This window comes from Quercus lobata, chromosome 2, assembly GCF_001633185.2.
Source record: "Quercus lobata isolate SW786 chromosome 2, ValleyOak3.0 Primary Assembly, whole genome shotgun sequence".
Taxonomy (NCBI): domain Eukaryota; kingdom Viridiplantae; phylum Streptophyta; class Magnoliopsida; order Fagales; family Fagaceae; genus Quercus; species Quercus lobata.
Window position 1 is genome coordinate 71,867,044 of NC_044905.1, and position 19,962 is coordinate 71,887,005.

General features: G+C 35.1%; 2 protein-coding genes across 2 annotated transcripts; both read left to right on the forward strand.

The window, feature by feature from the left end:
- The first annotated feature begins 2,717 nt into the window (after positions 1–2,717).
- On the forward strand, positions 2,718–13,082 carry LOC115978233 (protein SAWADEE HOMEODOMAIN HOMOLOG 1-like). The gene is made up of 9 exons (XM_031100252.1): positions 2,718–3,114; positions 5,396–5,481; positions 5,630–5,675; positions 5,751–5,889; positions 7,523–7,586; positions 9,501–9,552; positions 10,428–10,571; positions 12,446–12,565; positions 12,770–13,082. Exons 1-9 carry the CDS (start codon positions 3,064–3,066, stop codon positions 12,905–12,907), a joined length of 840 nt encoding a protein of 279 aa, XP_030956112.1. The 5' UTR covers positions 2,718–3,063; the 3' UTR covers positions 12,908–13,082.
- A 4,590-nt stretch (positions 13,083–17,672) lies between these two features.
- LOC115969982 lies at positions 17,673–18,617 on the forward strand. Its single transcript, XM_031089628.1, has one exon. The coding sequence runs from the start codon at positions 17,673–17,675 to the stop codon at positions 18,615–18,617; it is 945 nt and encodes a 314-aa protein (XP_030945488.1).
- The last annotated feature ends 1,345 nt before the right edge of the window (positions 18,618–19,962 follow it).

The following is a 19,962-nucleotide window of genomic DNA, read 5'->3' on the forward strand; positions in this document are numbered from 1 at the left end:
CCACGTCCCGATCGTCCTCAGACACGATCGTCCTCGGACGCATACTGCCGAGGAGTATGGTGTCCTTGGACAGGTACACGTCCTCGGATGGGCCACGAGCCCAACAATCCTGAATCAATTCTGAACCCTATGGGCCCATTAATCGAACGGTCCCCACACCTGGCATTGTGAGGAATGCTAGATGTCTAGCATAGTGGTGTTAGAAGTCTCTCAAATAAGTACAGATTTATCAGATATGGACTAACTAATATGTTATTTATGAACAGCTATATTATGTTATTAATCATGAAAGAATGATTTTGTTTAAATCCATTGTGAAAAGTTAAAAGCTCTCATGGAAAAAAAAAATTCTAATGAAAAGAAAAGTTGTTATTTAAAGATAAAAATTTCTGAAGTTCTGTTGTGTTTTAAAGATAAAGAATCTGATGAAAAAGTTTTAGTGTTCTATAAGGATAAAGCTTCTGATGAAAGTACAAGTTTATGTTAAGAAGTTATCAGATATCTGTTTTTTTAATGAAACGTTAAGTTTTATGACCATGAAAGTTATAAAATTTTATGAGAAGAAGTTTATAAAGAAAAGTTTTTTTATTCGGCAAGATGTTTTTAGTTTAAAACAAAGTTACCAATTATCTAATTTAAGTTAAAATGATTATTTTGTAACGAAATATATATATATATATGTATGTATGTATGTATGTATATGATTTTAAACAATCAATATTATATTTGGTGACTTTGTAAGAAATGAAAAAAATTCAATCCGAAAAGTTTTGGTAAAATTATTCTGATAAGAAAATGGAGAACAATTATTTTCCTAGGAAGAACGTATAAGTTATTATTATAAATAGTATAAAATACTATGCATGAAAAGATGTTCTCCTATCTGAATGTTTATAAAATGAAATGATTTGATTTACATGCATTCTTATTAAATTCTTATGTATCTTACCCTTACTGAGCTGTGTAGCTCACCCCTTTCACTCTTTCAGTCAACAAGTTTTTATTTTGAAGCAGAGGGAGTCTTAGTCAAGTTTTGGAAGGAGTTGGTTTTAGTCTTATATGTATAGATTCTAAATTAGCAATTTGATGTTTAGATTTGTAGTATGGTGTATTTTAGGATCTAATGAAAGTTGTGTACCTTAAAGTTTTAAGAGATGTATTATGTGAAAGAGTGGTAATTGAATGACTGGTGGATTATGTTATTCTTTGAGTACAGTGTAGATGCTCTGAATGTCAAGTGAAAAATTATATCATTTAAGTAAAGAAACAAGGATGAAAAGAAAGAGGTAAGCTTTTGTAAAAGTTAAGTTGGTTCTTGTTAATATCAAGTTTAAGCTTGATATTAGCATGTCGGTCTTGGTCACAAATCCGGGTATCGGGTTCGAGACGTGACAATTAGGCCATGCCTAGGATGATGACTAATAAAAGGAATAGTAATTAGTTCAAGCAAGGTTTGGAAGAAACTTCCTAATGAAGCCATCATCCCTTCTACATTAAATGCATTGTACCAACCAAGCACACCACATTAATGGCTGAACAACCCCTTTGAATAGTGTTCCAACAGCTTGATACATACTCATCACAACCTCAAAAAGAATTGAGGAAAATAATGAGACAAATATCTCGCTTAAAGGATCATCCACTCTACAAGTAGACAACTGAGATGGTGGCACTAGAACTATAAATAAGAAAAGATCCCACATGTTTTGGGATCAATTTTTTAAGGAGAGAGAGAGAGAGAGAGAGAGAGAGATCATTGTAATACTCAAGAAAGGCTTAACATGTATTTTTTGCTTGACAAAAACTCTCCTCGAATATTCCAAGGGAAGTGTAATTAATAGTGAGATATCCATTGTTTACAATTTGACTCAATCTCAAATTTCATTCTCTTTACAAGAGCCTCATTTCTCCTTAATTGTTAGTTCAAAGACCCATCTCTTACAAATTAAAAGCTAAGATTTTAAATAAAATTTGTTACCAACCACCTTTTGATCTTATTTTCTATTGTAATTTTTTTTTAATGTTTTTTTTTTTGTGTTTTTGGAGGAAAGAGACAAAAAAGTGGAGTAAAATTACATTTTTAGCCTTGTTTTTAATAAAGGTGGGCTATGAAACTCTAACTGAGCTAACCTTAAGTGAGTAAAGTGTTAAATTTTAAACCATAGGTAGGTAACTTAAATTTTGGCCAAATCACAAGTGGATAAGTTGTAATTTGCCCTTTCAATTATTAGTAGTCTAAAATTATGCATGAAAATTAAGTTTAAAGATTGAATAATATATAACATTTGATTGACACGAAATTTAATATGTGTATTAAGAACATAAAGAAAATGCAGTCTAACAGTTAGATTTTCGAAATATATAGTTATTTTAATTTTTTTAGTGGGAGTTGTAACCAAACTTGTTCTTATATATATGAAAAAAAAATGTGACTTTCAAAAACTAATTTGTTGATATTAGAAGTCAATAAACAAATGTTTTGATTTAAATATATAAAGATAATCTGAAACGTTAAATTAGTATTAGTATACTGAAATATTCCGCTTCCTTTATTAAACCGAAATGACCTTAGATTGGCAACTTTCCTCCAACTCCAAGCATAAAATATTATCATAAATGGGGGGATTTTTTTTTTTTTTTTTTCAATGTTATAGGTGCCATAAAATCCTCTTCCTCGCAGGCAGACTGGAACATCAATGCGAACATATCCACTTGGGCTTATCTAGCTTTCAAGCATTAGACTGGCACCCATAGTCCTTGGGTTGCAAACACAGCAGCCCAGGTTCTTGCAAAATGGGCTTCTTCTGTCATCCTCTTCCTTTGTCCTATACTTCTTTTAGCTCTTTTTGGTTTTCTGTTTTTCCGTGAAACGGTGCGCTTAGTACCTTTTAAAGTATTCCTCTTTTTTGAAAGGTCAGTGCAGAGTTCAGACTTCCGAGGCTCCCCTGAGAAGACACGTGTAAGTGACAAATCCCCCCACAAGCACAGAGTCACAGACAATGGCATTTCCTCAGTCTCTCTCTCTGTTTACTCCGTCACTTTCACAATCAGTCACTCTCAGCAATGGAGGGGTTTGGTCCAAAGGATTCTCTCTCTGAATTCACTCTAGCTGAGGTACACTCATCATCCTCTTTGTGAATCCACTCATGGATCCTTCATTTCTCAGCTTAAATTTAACTGCTTTAGTTAGCTTCCTTTTATTATCTGGTTCAGATGGTTGATTGCATGTACTTTTTCTCTAATGGGGTTCTTTCTAATTTGACATTTGTGGGTTTTACTTGGTTCTCCAATTCAATTAAGTATATTCTAAAATAAAGTAATAGAAGACTTTTTTTTTTTGGGGGTGGCTGGCTGACTAGCTAGTGGCTAGATATTACATAATATGATTATATGAAGATGGGTTTTGATTGAGGTCTTCAGTGGTAGGCTTGGGAGGCTTTACTAAGCTTGGATAGGGGGCAATCTCCATTGAAAGAAGAATCATAGGGGATGTAGTTAGAAGTAGAGTTTTCTGCTTTGTGTACAGTATGCACTACCTTACCGTATGATATTGCCATCTAGATTCGAGTGGCTGATAATGTTGTACCATATCAAGGTTGAAGTTGCTATTTTGTCTATGAGGGTGTTTGAGCATTTATTGTGTTTGCAACACCAAAGGAGAAAAAGGAAATTTGCATAAAAGAAACAGAGAAAGATTACCAAATAAGACTCAATAGTTAGAATGTACTAAATTTTTGTTACAGGGCTTGTATGGTACAAGTAAAACACAACATAAACTTTATTTCCACATCGGACATCAGTGGAAAAGTGCACCTCTAAAGAGGATTTGTACCTCTTTGAAGGATATGAGTTACCACGTGGTACATTCAGTGTTGGTAATACCATCAAGTGCACTCAAGAACACAAGCCTCTTGGAGTCTGGGCGCAAAGCAAAGTGTAAGACCGTGACTGATTAAAGTAAAGCGCACGTTTTCAGATATATTGTATAATAATTTCTAATAAAAAGATACAGAGCATATTATTAGAAAAAAAAAAGTTAATAGACTCAAAATAATAATGTCTTTTCCTTATTTAGCTAAAATGGATGGTGCAATTGCACAATTTGTAAGTTTAAATTTTATATAAGTTATTTCTATTTCTTAAATTTTTATATAGTAAAAGTGATAACAATTATTTATGGACAACAATATGATAGCAATCTACTCATAGAAAGTTTAAACAAGACATTTTGTATAATTCTCTTGTACCTTATAAAAATTCATAATTGGGATAGCTATTGTCAAATGAAGTATATGGTTCTTTGAAAATAAATCCAAAAGGCAAAGACCAAAAACCACAAGAATAGTAAGTTATCCTTGTTCATGTCTTTCGATATGTTGTTATAAACAAAAAGTTGTTTGTGTAATACAACACCTTAAAAACAATGTTTGATTAATAAATCAATTTCCATATCATTTCCTTCAAGATCAAGTAGCTACTTTTGATGATTCATTATATATTCTTTTTAGCAAAAAATAAAAAGCGCACATAAGCCTGCTATTTGCTTCTTCACAAAGTGCCAGAAAAGCGTGCATGAGGTCATTGAGGTGCACTTCATTAAATGAGCTTCACTTCGACTAAGTGAAGCCTTCGGACCTCGGGGTTGAGCTTTAAGCTCGCCTAAGCGCTATTTTAACAACATTGGGTACATTTATTTGTATTGATTAGTCTGACAATCCTGTCAGAGGGGACATTAATTGTTATATTTTGCTTTACTTTCCACTTTCACTTGCATCAAAGTTTTGATGATTAGCTAATTATTCTAACAAAGTGGGAAGAGTTGATCTTTCTTCCAAAATTGATGATTTAGTAATGCCTGAACATTTTATGGTGGAAATTATTATATAATTTTGAATAATACATGATTCTGTGTCAGAGCATTGTCTGAGATTTGCAGAAATGCTTTCTGGAAAATAAATGACAGATTGTGAAATCTTATATTCTAGTATAATTATGACATGTTCATTTTACTCGTCAATATATGATTGAACTGTACGACCTGCCTTCATATATTTATTATGTTTCTTCTGGTGGTGATGAGATGAGTTTTCCAACTGATACCTTTTAAAACAAAGAGGATCTGATGTGGGTATATTTTTGGTTGATCAAAGCTTGCTAAAGCTAAAGCATTGCAATTGGCAGTGTGTGCAAAATTCTTTTACATTTGGGCTAATAAGAATGTTCCTTTGTTTTTGCAGCCTTAGATCAAATCTTGAGATTAGTTGAACCCCACTAATTGGAATTAGATTATTTTCATTTAATTTGCAAATTACATTTCATATTACCAATTTACCATCATACTGCTCTCTTTTTGTCTAGCTTCTATGATGATTATTACTTTTTTGTTTGTTCATAGATTAAAGACATGGAGAAGATATTTAAGGAGATAGGGGAACAATCACTTGGTCAGGCGTTGTTCCAAGATATTGCAACCAGCTTTAGGTGAACTTCCATTTCACTCATATCTTAACTATAGCAAACTTCAATGAAATGGTTTCTTAAAGTGATAAGAAGATAATGTGCTTCCTTATAATAGGGTGTAATTAATCCTCGTATCGTATCTTTTTCTTGGCTTGCTTTATCATTGCAGTTGCTCAGCTAGTCGTGCTGGAAAATCTGCCATAAAATGGGAGCAGGTTTTTCATTCAAACACAACAATTTCTTTGTATTTGAAACTTTTATAACTCTACCTTGTTCTCATTGTGTTATAGGTGCAAAGTTGGTTCCAAAATAGACAAGAACAGTTGCAGGATAAAGTTACTCCCTCATCTGGTGCCCTGAAATTATTTGATGATCTTTCAGATGTACCTATTTCAAGCAAAGCCCCTGAAGGCTCTTTAAATCCTAAAGGTCTTTTTTTTTTTTCAGCATGGGTGCAAACTGTTGACAAGATACTCATGATTAATATTCTGTTCAATACTTGTTTGGGTTTTTAATTCAATGCTTCAAATAGTGATTGCATATAGATAAATAATTTTAAAAAGTTGTTTAATTTATCACAAATTTATATTTTGGTTTGTTTACAGCAATATCAATAAAAACAAAATCTCTCCCTGTTGAGTAAAATTTAATACTGTGGCAAAATACATTGTTGGTCCAAGATCTCTGAACTTTTTCTCATGAGAGATCTTAGTCCCTAACAAACTTAAAGTGATCAATTTTAGTCTCTAACAAATTTTAAGTGATTGCTTTAATCTCTAAGGAGTGATGATGTGTCAATTTTTAGTTTGACCATGTCATCCAATGGACTAAGTGATCATTTTAAACTTCAAGGACTAAATTGGTCTTGGGCTAAACTTTAGGGACCAACAATATTAGTTAAGACATTCTTTATGCTGACATATCATCAAATTCACTACGAAGAGAAGAAGACAAGAAAATCACAGCACAAAATATTTCAATCTAATGAATCTCCTAGTGTGGATTCATCTGCTTAAAGCTCAACAAAATCCTTGATAGTATGATGGTCCAGGCTTGGCATATAAAGGTAGGTTTGGTTAGGGTTCAATTTTTCAATAGTGCCCATTCCTTAATCAATAGATTGTAAATTAAGAAATTTGCACTAATGCATGGTTGCACACATTGCCTGTTGCTTCAACAACCCAGAGTGGGCACCTTATCAGCATGTTGGCCCCAACTTAAGAACTATTGCTCAGCTTATGAAATGGTGCTCAGAAGTTTACTGTGGACTCTGTTCTAAGCTTTAGCTTTCTTTTCTTTATTTGAGCTTTATTAGCTTACTTGCTTATGTACAGTTTTTAAAGTCTTATTTTTTCTAGGTATAAGGTTACTTTTACCCACTTTCAGAAAATTAGTAAATGAGCCAAATTAAGTGCACTTCAGATATTTTAAGTACAAATCTTGTAGCCCACTGACCATGTTGGTTCTGCGGTTGCATAAGTAATGTTGCATTTTTGCAAATTGATTTAATTAGTTCAATTTCCAATATATTTTATTTCTATCATACTCATATTAATTAACTACGTGAGTACTATATCTTTTTTCTTTTTGTCTTAATAAAAAACTATTTTCATTGTTATAGGTATGCTTCTTACTTCTCTCTGTCTTGTCTAGTATTTCATATTTATTATTTCTGCTACTGTTAATCACTCAATGACCATCTGAGATGGGTTATTTTTGGCAATACATAGGGCTACAGATTTTTGGCCACTTTAATTGTCGTATTAATGCCATATGTTATCCTCATTTCAGACCATGGAGGTATGCTATGCTTTAAAATGAATTCTCAACAAGCTATCTTATTTATAATGGTAAAATCGGAATATTACATGTAATTTAATGCAACTATAATTGCCATTGACCTCTAGCTCAATTAGCACCTCATTTCCTTGCAAGTATTAGGTGGAAGTTCAGGTTGTAGGTTCAAGACTCACTATGTGCATGTGTAACTTACCAATAAATAAATAAATTATAATGCAATTATAATTTTCTAGAGAAGCTTATGATAACAAGGTCAATGCAGGTAAAAAGATTTCAGATCTTTCAGGGTTGACATATGAAGCTAAATCAAAGAAAGATAATGCATGGTGAGAACATACCTTTTAATCGAGACATGCAATATATGCTTAATAGGTATTGGAAATATGTGCTATGCGTTATACATAGCGCATAAATTCTACAGCATCTATATGTCAACATAAATAGGATTTGTTATTATTATATTCCTTGTATTATACAAGAACTAATTTAGCACATAAATGAATGTCATTAACTAATTGCTTTAGTGTGCCTCATGCTTTGGAATAGGCTTCACTTTGGAGCACTTATGCGTTCCTTTAAATTTGTGTATCTTATTCATTTATCAGAATACAGCCCAAATTAGTAATATTTAAATATGTTGAAAAAGTTTACCAGCTTGGTTTAAAATTTTCAATTTCTTTGATTTCTTTTCCCAATAATTTGCACAACTTGAAATCATTAAATTTAGGCAGGTTGGTCATTGTATTTCTGTGGGGATTTTGTCAACTAAAAATTGAGGGCATTGAAGACCCTTGCTATTTATAAGACATGATAAACAGGATAATGTGCTAGGACCAATTTTCAGGTAATGCCAAGATATATCAATTATAGATCGGGCCTTGGTGTGATGGCAATTGCCTTTCACCTAAAGCACCATGTCGCTGGTTTGAGGATGGAAATCAGCTTCTCCAGGGAAAAATAAGGGTGAGGTTGCCTACAAATGACCTCTAACAGACCTTGTAGAAGTGGGAGCTTTGTAGTCTACATAAGACCAACCCAAAATATAGCAATTACATATAAAGGAAGCCATTAGTTCCATTTCTTATGTACTTTTGTGGTCTGTGAGTTGTTATACTTGTTTTTTAATGCCTATAATCATTCTTATTGAGTCATACTAAAACAGTGACCCCTGCTGTTCCAACTTTGCCTCTTAAAGACACCCTGAAAGTGCACATAACTATGTATAGTAGGTATGCAAAGATGGAATGATAAGCAGAATAGACTATTGCATTAATTACATTATAAATCTACATTCCTTTTTACAATCTGTTGCAATCTCAATAAAGTAAGTTCTATTTTTTATTTATTAAATATGTGTTTAAAACTTTAAATAGTTCAAACTTCAAGCCAATACTATTTTTTTTATCTTTTGACATTAATGATTTTGGGTTGATGTGTACACAGATATATTTGTAAAGGTCAAATATAGAACTTGATGCTGGAAAACTGGGTTTGCACATTGCTATTAATTCAGAACTTGGAAAAAAAAAATACAAAATATATTAGAAAAGTAAAAAGAAACTGTGAAAGTAAGATTACATTAAGAAAGAAATGGTTTTTGTAAAACATTACATTTGTGGACAAGTGAAGGTTTGTTAGGATTTAGAAAATCTTGTGAAGTGACGAAACTTTTGCTTATATCAATATTCTTTTCAATGACTGGTATGATTCTATTCGAGTTATAATATACCTTCTTTTATTTTCAATGCATGCTTTCTTATAATAATGTTATTACCTTTCTAAATTATTACCAGCATCACCCTGTACTTCCCTTAACCCCAAACTTTGAAGCATTAATTAATTCTTCCTACTTCATCACTTATCATACTTTGTTTATGATATTGTGTGGCCTACTGGCCTTAATAGGCCAAAAGATCTAAAGGTAGTTCTTGTCTACACTGGTAGTGTTTTTTTAGGATCGCTTGTTGAATTCTAATTAATTCAGAATAGAACATAAATTGTTGCTTTGATACAACAAAAGGTTTAAAAGCTTGATGAAAGTATAAGGATTCTTGTAGTGGTGGTTCTCAAAATACCAGTTTCCATGATGTTATAATGCAATCTCAAGATAATTTAAACTCACAAGTATCTTTACCGCCAGGGTGAAAATCAATTTCAAAATATATGATCTTGGTTGTGAATATTGTAATCTCCTTTGAATTGATTTGTGAACCATAGCTAATATTTTAATGGCTTTCCAGGTATGATGTTGCTTCATTCCTCAATTACAAGTTTCTTAGTACCGGCGAACTTGTAAGATTCATTATCGGATTTATATACTTTTGGGACAATAACAATTTTTTTTAACATAAGACCCTCTTGGTTATTAATATCTTTGGAAAGAAAAAAATAAAAATTACAACTCTTCCATGTCTACATGCTAAATGAAACTGGCCGCTTTGTAATGTTTGTCACATAAATGTGCGTCATGAACAGCAGCTGCTTGGATTATTTCAAGCAAGAGCTAGTTTTGAGCCCTTACTGGTATTTAACGTGATTTAAATTTAGGATAATATGAGCGAGGCTAATTTAGAGTTGAATTTATTCAATTTGGTTTAAGCATTGGTTCTTGGTTTTTTTTTTTTTTTTTTTTTTTTTTTTTTTTGGCATAACTAACTTCTCTCTTCATAAGGGAAGGGAAAGAATTGCGTATATAACTGTATAGCTTACTAGCTGATATCAATAATCTGCCACTTTCAGTGGTAAAGAACGATGAGTTACCTGTGGGAATTAGAAATCCAATTGTCAGGGTCACTAATATTTGGTACATTTCCTATAAAAAAAATAGAACCGTGTCAGTCCAAATCATAAAACATTAGGTTTTTTTTTTTCCTGATTAATTACTGTTCTCCTCATACATTCAATTTATCTGGATAAGGAAAACTATTAGCAAAAGAAACAATCAAGTTGGCAAAAAATAACAAAAAAACGAGCTTTATTTTGCAACACATTTATGGTATACATACTCAATGCAACAAGGTGCACTTATCATACCCTCACAAAATCAGTATCTATGTTAACCCCTTGCATCCAATTATATGGTAAATGTGATACAGTCCAGTGTCCAAATAAAAATCATAATGCATGATATTGGCAAATATATGTAAAGGTGCTATTATATATCACAGGTAGTTCGTGTACGATTTTCTGGCTTTGGTAATGAGGAGGATGAATGGGTGAATGTAAAAAGGGGAGTGCGTGAGCGGTCTATTCCTTTAGAACACTCTGAGTGTCATGAGGTGAAGCTTGGAGATCTTGTCCTGTGCTTCCAGGTAACGTTTTCCTTGGTTTTATTTATTTTTGGATATGATCCATAAGCTGTGTTACAATCATGCGTCCTCATACAAACATTATGCCTTTGAGATAGTGACTTCTTAGATATGAAAAAGTCTTGAATAATAAACTGTCATATTATCTTTCTTTTTTCTTTTTCTTTTTTTCTTTTTTTTTTTTTGAGAAGAAAACTGTCATATTATCAGTCTGTCTTAATTCAGGAAGATAATAATGGACTGGCCTGGTTAGATATTCGAAAACTTTCCTCAACATTATAGTTGTCTCCTTCTTTTTACCTCAACAGTCAACAATGATGCCAGATAGGGGTGTCAAATGAGTGGGTTTGGGGTGGGCATAATTGGATTGGGTATTTAAAACTCATTTATCCAATTAAAACCCATTTAACTAATTACTTCTAATCCAAACTCAACCCAATCCAATTATCATGGGTAAACCCCAACCCACCCAATTACCCAATAATCAAAATTACCAAAATGCCCTAAAGTGAAAAACTCAAATTTCTACGTTCAATCTTTTTCACCTGTTTCTCAAAAAAAAAAAAAAAAAAAAAAAAAAAAAAAAAAAAAAAAATCTTTTGCACCTAATTTTCTTGGCAAACAAACAGCAAAAAGAGATTGTGAATCTCATACCCAAACGAATCGTCCAGCCGGATCTTTCTCCACAACCTCACCAACCTCAGCTTTCGATTTTGAAACCACACCGAAATCCATAGCTAAAGTAAAGAATTAAGAGAAAGAAAGGGAGGGACAGAGAGAGAGAGAGATTGCTTTTAAGAGGAAAAAAAAAAGAAAAAGAAAACAAATCGCAAACCCTATCAAAGAAGTTGTTTGATTTTGACATTGATCGGAGAACGAAGAAGCTGTTGTTCGTTTAATGGCTCAGCCAACTTGCCGATCTTGGTCCAAACCCTGGCATCGGGAGCGACCTTCGACTGGAGGTCCAAAATTGGAACGTCGCCGTAATTGTCGGTGAGCGGATCCTCCATCGAAAGTGACTGAACGCCGGAGGCCACGGCGGCTTCCTGGCAGCGCTTTAGCTTCTCAAGCTTCGTGGCTTCTTTCTTGGCAGCTTTCTTGCTCTGAGGTTTGGAGGATTCATCTTCTTCTTCTTCTTCTTCTTCTTGTGGTTTTGGTAGCTGGGGTTCGAAGGACGACATGGATGTAGGAGCAGAGAGAGAAAGAGAGGGTTTTGGTTTGATTGGGTTTGAGAGAGAAGTGTTTGGAAGCCAAGAAAATCAAAGAAAATGAAAACGTCTGGATTTTTTTTTTTTTTTTTGGAAAGGGCTAGGTTGAATTTGGGTTAAATGGGGCTCAATGGGTTTTTAGTTAAAACCTAATAATTATTGGGTCTAATTGGGTTGATGCCCATTTAATCCAATTAATAATTGGGTGGGTTTGGGTTCAATTAGGGTGAACGGGTTTGGGTGGGTAAATGGGTTTGGGCTTATTTTGCCACCCCTAATGCCAGACAATATCAAATGGAGGATAAAGGGGAAAATTGAACATGGTGGAAAATGATAAACCAAAGATCAGCACTTAGGGGTTTGCATGGAATCAGCACCAACCAACTTAATTCAGCACCTAAGATGCTAGGAATTAGCACCCAGCAATTGAAAATTTTCCAATTCAAAATTCCATTCGTCAAAGTCCACCTTGGTGTCTTACATGTTAACTGGAGCCTTTTTAAAATAGGCTTCAAAGAGCACATCAATAAGAAAAGTAATTCAAACATAAAACATAATCCCACAAAAACATCAATCAAGACAAAATTACATCAATAACTTTTCAAAATTTGAAATTCAAATTAGCACTAATTTGGTGCATCTTGGTGTCTGCACCTGGCTTATTTACAGGAAAGGGAAGATCATGCAGTTTACCATGATGCCTATGTTGTGGGAATCCATAAGAGGCAACATGACATTAGGGGCTGCAGGTGCATCTTCACTGTCCGCTATGATCATGATAATACTGAGGTAATAAAGGACAAATTACATTGTTTAAATTTCTCTCCTCTCTCTCTCTCTCTCTCTCTCTCTCTCTCATTTGTGCATTCATGTGTGTGTGCGCGAAACTTCCAAATTTCTTTCTTTTTGTATCTGATCACTGCTCTTAAAAAATTTTGGTTGTGTGAAAACTATATTCATTATTGCTGCCTGATTTCATTTGCTGCATAACAGGAAAAAGTTGATCTTGGGAGGATATGTTGCAGGCCAAGACATTATTCACAGTCCGCTCTGGATATTGAAGTAGGGCCTGCACAACATTATTCACAGCCCACTTTTGACATCCAAGAAGGAGTCAAATTTCCTTTTTAGCTTACATTCACCCTCAGAAGTGATCTTTCTTTTCTTTTTCTTTTTCTTTTTTTGTGGCCAAATGGAAGTAATCTTTTTCACTTCTTGCGAAGTGTGACATTGGGATATGTTTGTACATAAGGTAAAACTTGTGGTACTCTGAAAATCTTGGAATGTTGTGTCTATGGATGTGATCCTGGAGAATTTTTTACTGTTTTTGTTAGAAAAAAAAATTTTGATTTTTATTTTTGCTTCGGAAAGGGACAACAGGCCACATATATGAACTAGATGACCACTGTAGCTTCTTTTTCTTTCTTTCTTTTCTTTTTTTTTTGGTTTTTGGGACACTGAATTGTTCAATTTTAGGGGGCCAAAAATGAAAATTTTGAACCAAATCTTTCATATAATTTATATTGGCATATTTTAGTAAGAAAAAATCTAAAGGCCAGGGGACCATAGCCCCCTTGGTCTGTATGTAGTTCTGTCACTGTCTATGGCAGTGGTCGGTACATGGTAGGGATTTTACAAAAATTTATGATCAGTAAGAGTTTTCAATAATTAACACCCCCCCGCCCCCCCCCCTCCAAAAAAAAAAAAAAAAAAAAAACTAATTGACCTTTTATATATATTAAAATATTTCATTTTGATGGCCAAACCGAAACTACCTCCATTACATTATTAAAAACTTTGGTAATAGGTTTGTATTTATTTATTTGACCAAAAAAAAAAATGGACAAGTTACATTTTAAACCATATACTTTAGAGTGGTTTTAAAATTACGCCCCACAATGTTGTTGATTTCAAATATTTTAAAATCGTACCAAATTAAACCTCCCAATCAAACTATAAAAAAAATCAAACCCTAAAAAGCCCAAATCTCAATGTGAAATTAGCATAATTATAAGATTTAATTTGTAATAGTCTTAAATATGGAATTTATTTTACAACCTTTGCACCAATATGGTTTTATTTGAAAACATTCCTATAATAAGGGGTTTGACATTTAGTTTACCCCAAAAAAAAAAAAAAAAAAAAAAAAGGGCCCGTACAAAGGGGAGTTTCAATAACACTAATACTACGTCACTAGGTAAACATCACTTGAAAAAGGTTACTAAATATCATATGTATAATTGTTTTGGGTTTTTTTTTTTTTTTTTTTTTTTTTTTAAGTTATATCTAGTGTAATTTTTATCAGTGTTACATCACCTAATAACTTTTTAATGGATGTTGTGGGAGAGTCAAGTAAGTCTTCTCGTGAACAGCGATCCGAAGAGAGTATTCCTAAAAGCCCCATTCATGGAACAAGAACGGCCCATAGCACAATTGTACAGTACAAGCTAAGACTACTTGGGCTAGCAAGGAGTTGTTGGACTTAATAGAAGCTGAAACCCTTTCATGAACAATTTATTCATATGGATTAGGGAGTTAAGCAGTAGTTATAGATTGACAGCTCAGCTCCACGAGTAAGCATTAGATAGGTAGCTGTTGTAACAACTTTTCCTGCCAATATAAGGGAGGTTGTTGATTCAATTTTTCCTTTGGCTTTTAGATCATGTATATATAGTAGTAGCGCATGCCTTGCACACAGCATCTATTTTCATATCCTCATGGAAGCTTAGCCTTGCCTTACACACAAGAAACCAAGCCAACACACAAGCAATCAGCAACTAAGCCACCCATGCCATGCACCACAAAATAAGGTCAACACTACCTGCTACTGCCCATCATAAAAAACCAACTCTACCTACCATGGCCATACTCTACCATGGCCTTAGGGCATCATATGAAGCAAGGTGTCTCCACATTGTGCCCTCTCACACTGTTCGTCGATCCAACTCCAATAGGGAGGCTGGGCATGTTCCCTTTAAAGAGCCCTTAGGAGCACTACTAATCTGGCATAAGAAACCATCAGTATGTTGAGGAGACATAAAACCATGTGACTGATCTAATGCTACCTAAGCACCATCTTTCCTCATGCCATCATCAGTAACAAGTAAAGCTCCTAACACTAGGTTAGGTAGGGCATCCTATCTTCCCTTTTCTGTATTGTAGAATTTATGGATTCACTCTCCATTTCTAACAAAATTTGTGTAAACTGCATGTAAAGTGAATGTGCTTTAGCTTCCCCACTTATTAAATGATGCCTCAGCAAAAGTGAGTGCTAGTTTTCACGTTCAAAAGGAGTTATAGAGGTTGAAACTGAATTCAATTAAAACAAATCAGAATATATTGAGACAATATTAAGTTATATCTAATGTAACTTAAACCTTTCAACTTCAAACCCCCTTTTGTCTCTCACTTCAGCCGACTTTTCTCTTTAATGCCAACCACTGCTTTGTCTACTCTCTTCATCTCCTTTCCCCTTTGCATGTCTGATAAGTGTCCTATTTTTTTTCTTTTCTCTAGCTTCCTTTGTCTTTTCCGCTACCATGTGTCTTCGTTTACAAGTTGCTAGTTGACATTCTGTTCTCGCTCTCCCTGTCTCACACTGAACTTCCCATACCTTCTTTTCCTTTTATCCTTCTGTCATCTATCTGAACCTTACTTCCTTTTCTCTGTTCGTCCTTTGCATGCAAAACCTTTTCACCTAATCCTTGTGGTTCTCATGGATGACCCTTTCAATTTTCAAGAATTCGGTTGGACGAAAAGTAGTGGATCAGATACCAACGCTGATTTGTTTGCAGATGAAGTGGAGTCTAACCTATACTTTAGTGTTGATGAAGAAATTCATTTTGCCCGACATGGCCCTGTAATAGAACCTGATCACGAAGAAGTCACAATTCAACGGGATTTTTAGGGCTTCTGTGCCATTGGATTCATTTTAAAATATAGGAAGTTTTCTGTGAACCATCTCCAACAAATTATCAATGCTGCATGGCGGATTAGAGGTAATGTGATGATCATCGGAAGGGATTCATACTTTTACATCTTACATTTTAAGCATGTTGATGATCTTAACCATATCTACTCGGAAGGACCATGGGCTGTGCATGGGGCTCTATTTGTTTTGGATTTGTTCTGGAGAAATGGAGGCCCAACTTGGTGATTGAGAGGCTTCAACTAAATTTTGTTTCAGTTTGGGTCCAATTGCATGGGCTTCCTCTAGAGTACCAATACCTGAACTTAGCTGAAAGGATGGGACATATTATGGGTATATTTGAGCGAGTAGATTGGGAGGATATCATACCTCATAATATTAGGTTTATGAGAATCAGAGTTCAGATCAACCCATGGATGCCTGTTATTTCAGGTTTTGTTCTTCGTCTAAATGATAGTTCAAAATTTTGGATACAGTGAAAGTATGAGAAGGTTCACAAGCTATGCAACTGATGTGGTTTGATTGGGCATACACGAAGTCAGTGCTCACAGAGCATGGAAGATATTGAAATGATGCCTTTTCGACAAAGACTTCACATTCAAAACCTTCACCAAGTAAAATTCAATTTTACACCCTTGAACCTCAATTTGGCAATTTCCTACGAGTGTTTTATAATAGAAGAAGGAGGTGGATTACACAAATTAGGTATGTCCACTGGCAATCCACCTATGCCTTATCCTTCTTCCTCTAATAGCTCTTCTCAAACACATGCAAATCACTCTTGTAGATACCCTGACCCTGAGACTTCGATTTTGCATAAAATTGTTCCCAATACAACAGCACAGAGCCACCACTCCCCACATTTAGCCGCCACAACCACTCAGACACAAAATAACCAAGTCCCAAAACAAACCACCTTGAACACTGCCATAAACTCTCTAAACCTAGGCAACCTTCCACCCCCTCACCCTCCCCCTAAGGAACCTAACAATGTACAAAACCCTCTCCCTGACCAGCCTTCTGGTGCCTCCTTTGCCTAGTGCCCCCCATGGTTCCCAACAAAATCATCCACTTTAAGATGGTCATGGATTGGGGAGGAGGGACCTTTTATCACAACTGGTTTACTATAGGACAACCAACATTTGGTTTCTGACATTGAAAGTGTGTCCAATATGGCTATTCTGTTTAACCTTGATAGCCTAAATAGAGATAGACTTAAGGTTCTGCTAGCTTCAGTTTGGAATAGGGGACACATTCCTGAATCTCCTGACTCTAGCCCTTGTTTGTAGAGTTAACAAAGATAGATTGCATTTTGAAAGGGGGGAAACAAGCAAGGGGCCTCAACTCTCTAACCTGTTATCAGGACCAAACCTGTAGTCCGCCCCCTATGGCCCATCAGGAGACACCAACTAGTACTAATAATAACTCAAATTCTCTTACTAGTCTTGGTCCATGCCCTTTGATGGATGCTGGTATACGCACTCTAAGCTCACCGGGCCCAATTGTAGTAGATCCAGGCCCAACCTCCCCTAGCTCTACATACTCTAAACCTTGCCCACAAGCTTGGCTTCGCCTTGAAGAATGTGAGAACACACAATTTGGTTTGAAGACTCCCAATTCATATCCAGGGAAGAGATTCCATAAGGAGATAGGGAGGTTAAGAAGAAACATCAAACAGAAACTATTGTGTGGGTTCTTCTTTGACTCAATCATTTCAGGGAAGCAAAAGGAAGACATATCCTCAGGTGATATTGTGGAACCAGAAACTATTGTTACTAATGGGATTATTGAAGATTCAATCACACCTACCATAGAAAATCAAGAAGGGTTTTGGGAAGCTGACCCCCATCAACTTCCCCAACAGCCATGAGAGTTATAAGTTGGAATTGTAGAGGTTTGGGCAAATCCTCTGCAGTTCTACAATGCTAGAAAATTGCCCTCAAGTTTAGGCTTGATGTACTCTTTCTTATGGAATCTCGACTAACAAAGGATAAAGCTGAAGGTATTTGTAGTAGGTGTGGTTTTTTTTATGGATGGGAGTACTCGAGAGATGGACTAAGTGGAGGTCTTTTGCTTGCCTGGATGCCAAATCAGAAACTTCAAGTCACTTATGCTTCAAAGCACCTAGTGCACACAAACAGGCTAGACAATAAAGGTACTCCTCTTTCCATTACCTTTGTTTATGGTCATCCTATATTAGCCAAAAGGGAGGAAGTTTGGTGGAAGCTTAAGGAATTGAAATTATTATCCCACCCCAATTGGCTCTGTATTGGGGATTTTAACCAAGTTCTCAATACTGAGGACAAATTTTCTTTCACTCAGAGGTCAATTCTAGGGGCAGAGTCTTTACAAAACCTTATTTCTGATTTAGCCCTATGTGATCTAGCAACATTTGGTCAAAGGTTCACTTGGATGAATAGGAGAGAGGAGGGTCATTTTGTTATGGAGAGAATTGATAGGGCCTTTGCAAGTGTAGATTGGATTAACTCCTACCCTAATTGCGCCCTTAGGAATCTACCAATAATTAAATCTGATCATGGCCTAATTGTCCTAAACTTTGATTTCCAACACTCTTTCCATAGGAGACCCTTTAGATTTGAGTATATGTGGACATCTCATCCTTTGTGCAAGGATGCAGTGAAACAAGCTTGGGATTATAGGTCTATTAGATATAGGGCTTGCCAATTGAGGAATAAACTATCAAATGTAAGGAAAACCTTCTTAATCTGGAATAAAGAAGTTTTTGGAAGAGTGGAACAGGATATCAATCATAAGAAAGAACAACTTAAAATGTTACAAAATTCCATTCACAACTTGGATGATGTTAAGAAGGAGAATGAGCTTAGGGAAGACCTGGAAACACTCATGAATAGGGAGGAAGTGATGTGGTCACAAAAAACCAGATGTAACTAGATTATTCTTGGTGATAGGAACACCAAATATTTTTAGACAATAGTGAAACAAAAAAAGGTAAGAAACCTAATTCTACAACTTAAAACAAAGGAAGGAGTTTCTGTGGAGGATCAGGGGACCATAGAGAATTTATTGGTTGATCACTTCAAAAAATCTTATGAAGGAACGATTACTACCTCCTCGGAGTACATGTTAGATGAAATCCAAGCCCTTCCCATACCCCAATTGTCTTCACAACAGAATCTAACTCTAAACTATCCTATCACAAACTGGGAGATAGAATCTACTATCTTTCAATTAGGATCCCACAAAGCCCCTGAACTTAATGGAATCCCTACTTTTTTTTATCAGGACTATTGGGAAACTATAAAGAATTACATTTCAACACTATTCATGCTTTCTTGCATTCAGAATCTTTACTCAAATCCCTTAACCATACCTTTATCACCCTAGTTCTAAAAACTCCTTTTCCAAAAAATGTTAATCAGTTTAGGCCTATTAGTCTGTGCAATGTGATTTACAAGATTATTGCTATGATCCTAGTCAATAGGCTTAAACTCTTAATGGATCATCTGATCACTCCTTATCAGAATGCTTTCATCAGAGGGAGAAACATTTTAGATAATATCCTGATTGCCCATGAAATTTTTGACCTTATGGGTAAGAAGAAAGGAAGGAAAAATTGTTTTGGTGCCTTAAAAATTGATATGAGCAAAGCATATGACAAGGTAAACTGGAAATTCTTGAAAGCTATCCTAGTAGATATGAATTTTAGTCCTAGATGAATTGGTTGGATAATGGAGTGTGTGTCAACTATTGAACATACTCTGTTAGTCAATGGCAGCATAACTTAGACCTTCACTCCCTCAAAAGGGCTTAGGCAAGGGGATCCTATATCCCCCTATCTGTTTCTTATATGTGCTAATGTGTTATCCATTGCTCTTTTAAAAGCTGAACAAAACAAGGATATTTAAGGGATTAAGGTGGGAAGAAATGGTTGTTCTTTTGCTCACCTACTCTTTGTTGATAAATCCCTCCTATTCTTTAAAAAAGACAACGAGTCTCTCCTCAATTTACAGAATACCCTCCAATGGTATTGTTCCCTATCAAGGCAGAGCATTAATCTTACCAAATCAGATCTTTTCTGTTCTCCCAACATGCCTAGTGAAGAACAAAGTACCCTGGCCAGACTACTTCAAGTAAACTTGGTCCAAACCCCTAGCAAATATTTAGGCCTTGATTTCAAGCTAAGAGGGAAATGGGTTGCTGACTTTAAGTTTTTGGAGGATAAACTGCTTTCAAAGCTCTAAGGTTGGAAAGCAAGGCGGCTCTCCCAAGCAGGATG

Bases quoted from the DNA above. Each gene is read 5' to 3' on its own strand.
- LOC115978233 (XM_031100252.1), top strand. From the start codon at position 3,064: ATGGAGGGGTTTGGTCCAAAGGATTCTCTCTCTGAATTCACTCTAGCT. The intron at 7,587-9,500 runs GTGAGAACATAC...ATGGCTTTCCAG, and splicing joins TCAAAGAAAGATAATGCATG to GTATGATGTTGCTTCATTCC. The intron at 9,553-10,427 runs GTAAGATTCATT...TATATATCACAG, and splicing joins TTCTTAGTACCGGCGAACTT to GTAGTTCGTGTACGATTTTC.
- LOC115969982 (XM_031089628.1), top strand. From the start codon at position 17,673: ATGGAATCTCGACTAACAAAGGATAAAGCTGAAGGTATTTGTAGTAGG.